This window comes from Pleurodeles waltl, chromosome 2_2 (assembly GCF_031143425.1).
Source record: "Pleurodeles waltl isolate 20211129_DDA chromosome 2_2, aPleWal1.hap1.20221129, whole genome shotgun sequence".
Classification (NCBI taxonomy): Eukaryota; Metazoa; Chordata; class Amphibia; order Caudata; family Salamandridae; genus Pleurodeles; species Pleurodeles waltl.
Window position 1 is genome coordinate 69,274,428 of NC_090439.1, and position 8,754 is coordinate 69,283,181.

General features: G+C 41.3%; 1 protein-coding gene across 3 annotated transcripts in view; it reads left to right on the top strand.

Annotated features, from left to right (window-relative positions):
• The window catches only part of PDCD6 (programmed cell death 6), a 147,011-nt gene extending 139,942 nt beyond the window's left edge, over nt 1–7,069 (top strand). For all 3 annotated transcript variants that reach the window (XM_069219466.1, XM_069219476.1, XM_069219471.1), the window contains exon 6: nt 6,407–7,069. In XM_069219466.1, the coding sequence (XP_069075567.1) occupies nt 6,407–6,505 (99 nt within the window). In that variant the 3' untranslated portion in view covers nt 6,506–7,069. The remainder of the gene's footprint in view (nt 1–6,406) is intronic.
• The last annotated feature ends 1,685 nt before the right edge of the window (nt 7,070–8,754 follow it).

The window sequence follows — 8,754 nt, forward strand, 5'->3', positions numbered from 1 at the left end:
TCTTTGTTTGATTTAAGAGCATCAACCGCATGGGGTACTAACACCAACAGCTTATGTGACAAAACTATCCCTTCACTCTGACGTATTGACACAGCTGTTGCCGCAACTGAACGAAAACACCCAGGCAACGCTCGAGCGACAGGTTCAAGTACTGCTGAAAAATATGCACAGGGACGCTGCTTATCGCCATGTGCCTGCACTAAAACTGACAATGCACATCCATCTTTCTCATGTGCGTAAAGTGCAAAAGGCTTCGTGTAATCTGGAGTACCTAACACTGGTGCTGAACAAAAGGCTTGTCGTAGCTGCCGGAAAGCAGTCTCACATTCATCTGCCCATGGGAGGGGCATTGGAGTATCTTTAGTCAAAAGTGCTAGCAAAGGTTTGACAATGTGTGAAAACCCTAATATCCATTGCCTACAAAAAGAAGCAAGACCAAGGAATGCACGAACATCTTTCTGAGTAGAGGGTACTGGTGTGTCTAAAATTGCTTGAATACGATCTGATGTAAGTGCACGGCCCTCCTTAGACAAAAAGTGACCTAAATAGGTTACCTTTGGTCTACAATATTGCAATGTTTTTTGTGACACTTTATGATGGTGTGAAGCAAGAAAAGAAAGTAAGGACAAAGTGCACTTTTCACATTGCTCTGGGGTATCAGCTGCTAACAAAATATAATCGACATATTGTATGAGAGCCACACCTTCAGGCAAAACAAAAGAATCAAGTTGTCGTTTTAACGCTTGACTATAAATACTAGGACTCTCCGTATAGCCTTGAGGAACTCTGCAAAATCTATATGATCGTTTATTCAAAGTAAAACCAAACAAATATCGGCTGTCAGGATGAATAGGAATCGAAAAGAAAGCATTCTTCAAGTCTATCACAGCGAACGTAGTTGCTGTCGGGGGAACCAAAGTAAGAAGTGTCGTGATGTCAGATACCACAGGATATTGTGGTACCACAATCCTATTCACTTCTCGTCAATCAATAATGAATCGGTAAATCCTAGTATTCAGTATCCTTTTTCAGAATAGGAAGAATCGGACTGTTACAAACATTATACGGAACTTCCTCAACAACTCCAACTGCAATAAGATCATGAACAATTCGTGTGAGTGCTTCTTCACCCGCCTGTGAAATTTTGTATTGAGGCAAACGTGGCAATACAGCTCCCTCCTTGACACTAATATGTACTGGTGGAATAATCATTTGTCCCACATCAGTATCTGAAGTAGCCCACAAAGTACTAGGGAGTGAAGCTAATGCAATATCCTCTTTAACAAGACAAACTTTCCATCACAGGATGATTATCATTTAAAATAACACGCACCCCTTCAGGGAAGCATCGTATTGTAGCCCTGAAATACTTGAGCATATCAAGACCCACAATATTGTCTGGTGTATTTGGAGAAAGCAAAAATGGACATGGAGCAGTAAATTTATCAACATGGAATGCAAGTGGCTGTGACAATGGGCTAGGGGAAGGTGTTCCATCAAAACCTATTGAGGTAATGGTTAAGCCAGACAGGGTAGCCCTTGGAACCAATTGTTTAGACAAGGCGCTACAAGTAGCTCCTGTATCAACCAGAAACTGATCAGTAGAACCCAAAACATGTGCTGTAACATAGGGACCCCTCTGATCTACTGGAACTTCAACTGATTCCTTACCCCATCCTAGGCAATCCTATGAATAAGTAAAATCTTGGAAATCAGGCTGCACATAGTTAGACATCTGGTATTGGTTCCGTCTATCAAAAATGTTAAACCCATCCTGCCCTCGTACATTAGCATCAACCCTAGCATGATCATTTGTGCTTCTTCTAGGCCCTGAATATCCTGAGCGATTTCTCATTTGTCCCCGACCACGTAAACACTGCTGAACACGTAGTGCTGGACAATCAGCAGCCCAATGCCCACATTTCTTACAATACGCACACTGATCAACAGACAAATTTGAACGAGTGTAAGAAGAACCATGAGATCCACGTCCACCTCTATCACTACCTCTAAAAGGCAGACCATAAGCTTGAGCCAAAATAACCTTCGTCTTTAATTCTTTAATCTTTTTAACCTCGCTACCTTTTGCTTCTAATTCCTGACGTTCATAATACTGAGCCATAGTCAAAAGAGAAACCGGAGTAGAGGTAGTCCATGAACTTTCACTAGCTTTTAGACGACTAGCTATTCCTGTTATCAGATTTGCGACATGTTTATCGACGAACAAATGTCTGCCCGTATCATCTGACAATAACTGGCCACTAAAATCATACAATGCTTCTTCAAATCGTGTAAAGAAATCCGAGACCGATTCATCTGCCTTTTGCTTACAAGACGCTAAAACAGTCCAATCTATCTTTTTAGGGGGAATAATAGTTTTTAACTTAACTAATATGGCTGCAGGAAGATCTAGAATCAACTGATATGGCTTTTTCGCAGGTTCCCTATCCCCGTCTATCTGTTCTAATTTTTTCCATGACGCCGCAAAAACTACACGATCATCAACTTTACGGACAGTTCTCTGGCGGTAATATCAATCCGAAAAATAAATCAATGTCAGCCAAAGTCATAGTACAAGAACTAATTGCTCCCTCAACTTCCTCATAAAAGGCGGCTGGATTTTTCCGCGGGTCAGGTAATGCTGTTTTCAGTGCCATTACATCTGCCCTATTCCAAGGAGTATACACCCAATTATAAATAAAATAACCCTTAGCATCAACAGAAGTTTTATCATCACTTGTACCCAATCTTTTAGGAGGAACATACAAAGGCGCGGCCTCCCGCATTGGTTTCGCGTGAACTATCATAGTCTTATCTGTTCTGAAGATGGAAGCTTGCACACCGCCGGTCTGAGATGTCCGTGCAACTACGTCCACAGCCCTTTTCTCCTCTTGCAAACGGACTGCCGCATCACATAATTTCAACAAACGCCTGATTGCATCAGCCACCTGGGAGAAAACAAAAAGACCATCACGCATTTGCTTATGATCAGCTGCTACATCATCGGGCTCAAACTCATCAGAATATTTCCAATATAGTTCAATAACTTCTGTGCCAAATGCCTCAGTAAAATATAGCTGCTCCTTTTCCGTCCACCCTTTCATGTTGTCTAAAAGTTCAGAAAAAGAGACAACGCTACAAATTGTTTTACGAGCAGTAGATCTAAGCTCAGACGCATGGTCAGCAGGCAACATAGAGCAACTGTCTCATATCTTCTGTTGCTCCGTACCGGAGACCTCAGCTAATTCATGAGGGGCAGAAGGAATGACATACGGAGGTGGAGGGCGATCTAGTAACAAAAAATCATCGTGCGGTTTATTAAGGATAGAATAGAGAAGTTGCCGAACAGTGTATTGGCCAGTTACCTGTAATTTACGTTCTTTCTCTTCTATCTCCTTTAAATCGTTTATTTATTTCTCATTTCCAATGCTTTCACATATACATTCTTCCGCTGCTCTTTCTCAAGCAAGGCTTGCTCACACGTCACTCATCCACGCACTTCTTTCTCCCACATTCGTACACAGTCAAACATATCTTGCCTAGACCTTCGCTTACACATAAATTGTTCCACATACTCCATCTTTCGCAAATCAAATGACCCATGCATAGGCCAACGTAACTCAGGATCCGCACGAGTGTATTTATTCCATAATGTGCTGTACATTATAGAAGAAAGACCATGTTTAACATACATATCTCTATTGGGCGTCCCCTCTGGGAGTGCCGGTTGCGATTCTTCCAGTCTCAAATTGGTACCATTACAAAAGCAACACCTCCTACGAAGTGCGCTAAAAACATGCATGCCAAAAATAGTGCAGAATATGCAGTATTATAATCAAAGTAGCACTTAAGGTGCCGTTCAAATCAAAATTAAATTGGAGAAAATTCTCCTCATTACCTGCCTATATAAATTGCAATTTATATATCAATTCAAAGGACACAAATTGACTAGTCACCCAAAACACGAGAGCCACAGTAAGTGGTGAAACAAAGGCATCAAAACCCACAGCAAGTGCCGTAAAACGTCTCTTACCAATCACAGGGCGTCCAGGTTCCAACTGCCAAGTTCTAAAATCAACCAAATGGTCACTGCACGACGAATGAACAAAAAGGATCTCAGTCGAGGACCGGCACCACCTGGATGGTCAAATCAAAAAGAAGGGAAAAACGCTGTGGTTGCCAAGACTCTGGTCTCCTCAGGCAATGATCGTCCACAGCGAGATCCCAATCCTTCGCCGCGACCAATCCGTCGGGCGTCCGAGTCGCCGATGAGTCCCTGTTCGGGCGCCAATTTGTCGAAGTAAGCCTCAGAAAGGCCTACTAGTGCAAGGGGTTCATCCTTCTCTGCACAAAGTCCTCAGACCATAGAGGAAGAAATTCGCACAGAAACTGAAATAAAAGACAAAGTTTATTAAACCTCATGAGGTGGTACCACAGTCCAAACAGCACCCTTCGGTAATGTTTGAAGTAGCACACTGAACTAAGAGAGCATGGTCCTTTTATACCCACACAGGGGCTAAAATAAGGTGGTACGATTATAGAAGGTCATATGGAAATGCACAGTCGACAGGTAGTAGGGGCTAACAGTTTTCAGTGACTAGTTGACACATTACTGTCGGTTACTAATTACTAACAGCTGCAGACCTTTCTGGGCATGTGCAAAGTGGGAGATGCTACATATAACTTGTCAGTAGACAGATTTTCAAGAGTAGTTAACAGGAAGGTAGGACAGAGCACATGGCAGCGATAATGGCTGCCATGAATACAAAATGGATTCAGCGAAATGTTCACAATGGTTGCTAAATACAAGATGTCTTCTGCTAATGCTTAATCTAATCGCTACTAAATTGCAACAAGTCTATACAGAACGTGTGTATCTACAGCCACACATGCCATTGAACAGATTGTTACTTACCCTGTAAGCATCTGTTTGTGGCATGTAGTGCTGTAGATTTACATGTGCCCTCACTCCTCCCTAGGCGCCTGTGGCAATTACATTGTACTTGTATGTAGTTGTACATGTGTATTTGCATCCTTTTCTCTATACTTTCTTTCCTTCCACTTCTTTCTCATCTGCCTGTGGCAAAACAATCGAACAAAGGAGTTGATGTCCATGTGTAATATCACCAAGAGGAGGAGTCACTCAATCTTGTAACCCAGAACACTTCGTCGAAGAACAAAAACTTGCACAACTCTGGACCCAAACCTAGATGGCAGGAGTATGCAGAGCATGTGAATCTACAGCACTACATGACACAAACAGATGGTTACAGGGTAAGTAACATAATATTTTTTAATTATAACTAAATAAATAATTTAGAAGAATTGTAATCTGCCCAATTAGCATTCAAGACACTGGTTTCTGCTACAAGAAATACTAAAGCCAGAGTAGTTATAAGACACCTTGCATGGTGACCGTGGTTGTTTTCTACTGCATGTCGCATTCTCTGCTGAGCCTTCAATCACATGTTGCAGTCTCACTTCCTCTGCAGTTGCGTTTAGCTCTGTTGTCCTTTCTGCCTTGCCGACCACAACTTGCGTTTTGTTTTGATGACCATGGTCAGTCTTACCTTATTCTGAGCAACTCTTTGCTCTAAGTGTAGAATCAGTCATGGATCCCCTTGTGTTAGGAGCATTGACAACAGCATTGGATGCCAGGAACTTTCCAGAACTCACCCCTGTCCTGTGATCTGGCCTGTTACTGAGACCCTTTTACCTATCCCACCATTTTTACAAGCACTATGTTTTGTTTGGAAGTACCTGATCTTAATATTTTATCAGAGGATTTTCTTAAGAAACTCAAAAATTTCCTCTGATAAAATATTAAGATCAGGTACTTCCAAACAAAACATAGTGCATTATTTGGAATTGCCAGAACTAATCGAGCGAGTTCAGAAAACACGAGACTAGTGTTTGTGTACATACCAATGTTTCTTCTTGAATATGTTATTTAATTTGTGTGTATTTGTTCATGAAATGTATTCAATAAACAAAAATTAAAAGCAAAAAAAAGATAACAAGGGACTGGAAGTGTAAATTTTAGCCAACATCTAAATCCATTTTTAATTCATGCACCTTCTCATCCCTTACATTTCTTGCTGCTGCGCCCCAAGACAAGATGAGAACATCTCTCTGGACACTTGAGTATGACACCAAAACACCTCATATCATTACAGCAAATATAACACGCTGTCCACTAGGCACTCCTCCGTTATGTAGAGGGAAATATGTCAGATCATGCATATCTGTGCCCCACAGTGGGGTACAAAGCATAAACCAAATTTGATACATGTCAAAACCTTGTTTTTTTTTCATAAGCAATGATGAGTTGGGTCGAAACAGATACTCTGTCTAAATAATGGAGATGTCCGATTTTAAACTTATATGTGCATGTTTGTTGTTTCAGAGACTGACTGATGCATTTAGGCGGTATGACACTGATCAAGATGGCTGGATCCAGTTGTCCTATGAGCAGTATCTTTCGATGGTCTTTAGTGTTGTATGACCTCGACCATTGGAAGTTTGTGACCAAGAAGAATACAGAGACTTGAAATGCCAAATCGCTTACTTCTTGTCATCTGCTGCACAGGAAACCGGACACAAATGGACATAATACTACTCATTTGCTGCATCTCAGAATTTTTTTAGAATTCATCTGCATCGGAATCTAACTTGTATACAAGAAGCATATTTTTTACTTTGTAATAAATGATAGCCATATTGCACTCAAACTGCTAGAATTAGACCATGCATTACCATGTATTACTTAGTTTTAATGTGCCAGAAAACTTTAATAGCACCCTCTTTTTTTATTTTTTTTTAGGTATCCTGCATAGGGGAAAAAACTAAAATGCTCAGTATTTTTAGACACTCCATACCCTATTGAAGTCTCCATGCTTGTTATTGCTAGCTAAAAGGGGAAGGCAACGTCTTAAATGTACAGTACCTGCACAATATTTTTTTAGCATGGTGCCTTATTGTGTAAAAAAAAAAAGAAAACATAAGGTGTAATGTATTAATTTTTATTGCCAAGTACAGAAAAATAAAAACTAAATATTGCACACTGTTATTGGAAATATTGTATGATACTTTTTTCTTATAAACTCACGGCTAGATCGTTGTTTCATCATTGGCAGTCTGTAGGCATCCTCTAATCTTGCTGTAACGTCAATGAATTTGGTAACATTAATTAGCAATATGCAGTCAAGAAAAAACAGACATACTGTAAAAAATTGGGGCTTTAGCTGACCTTATATTTTACTTGTGATGCTGGTAATGGACTAAACATCCACAGTACTGAAATTCGTAGAACTGAAAACGGGTGGCGAAAAGGATGTTGCACCCAGTTATTTATTTTGCAAATCCTGATGCCATATGTAGGCATATCCATTTGTTCATATTTTGTTTTGAATTATACACACAACACACATTTCGTATTAGTGGTATTTTCTCAAAGCTAATCATTCATACCTTTCACATACAAAAATGTTTCTAAGCTAAAGAGCTCCATGGAATATACTGTAACCAGAAACAGTAGCGCTTGAATGAGGAACAAAGTGGCCTATTATTCATATATCTACAGGCTTTCAGCTTTAGAAGTGAAGGGATCCATAGTGAGGGCATCATCCGCATATGCACCCAGCTCTGCATCAGACTGCTGTGATACATTTTTAATAATGAATATTGTATTCAATATTTACGTCTTATACAACCTTATGACAAATAACAGACTGGCACTGGAAATTACAACACGATTTCTGCACAGCCACTTCATACTACTGTTCAGTCCAGGATACTGATTTAACCATTTTCCCCTTATCCTTTCGTGTATTTGTGGGCATCCTTCCAACTTATAAATAGTCTCTTCAAGTTTTGTGCACCAGTCCATTGCTGCCCTCCAGCTTGTCATTGTCGGAAAGCAGTGGAAGCGCCAGCATCTGTTAGTGTCACACTTGGCTAATACCGTCCCACTGCAGAAGAGTGTGCTTTCTCCCCTCAGGCCGGCATAGTGCTCCACATTTGTAAGTAGGGCTATTCTTGGGGAGGGTTCTGTGGCATCTCCCATCATCTGTGAGATATCCCCAAACACTCTCCGCCATATCTCTGAATGGTGGGAGACTCCAACTTGATGTGATAGAAGTGGGCCTCTACATGTTGGCATCGGGTACATGTCAGTGGGACCAGCTTATCATCCCGCCATAGGCACAGAGGTGTGAGAAAGGTCATATGCAGAAAATTGAAATGGAAGAGTTGGAATCTGGGTGGGATCACCAGCTTCTTCTGGGGCATGCATGCATCCCTCCAGTCTGGCTCTTCAAAGGGATCCACCCATTGTTACCACTTGGCCTTCAGGTCCTGCAGGGAGCTAGGGGAGTTATTAACTAGGATTCTCTACATCCAGGAGATGCTTGCTCTGCCTGTGGGACCCCATGAGAATTTGTGCCTCGAGGGGGCTGTATTGTGGTGCAGATTGCCGGAGCGTGTACTGGGGATGAAGGGCATGGCACTATCTACAAGAATACATAACATTGAGATTTATGTAAGGAATATTTGCTTTGGAGCTCCACAAAATACTTTAAAGGGGAACCCTACCATATGTCGCCTTCTTTTGAAATCCTGATGAAGTCCCATTTTCTGAACCCTTGAAGTCAGGAAGTGTGGTGTAAACAGGTGTCCATAAGTGGGTTTCAAGAGTACGATTCCGGTCCTAGCCCATCCATTTCAGGGCTGAGCGGCACAATTCAAGGACCACTC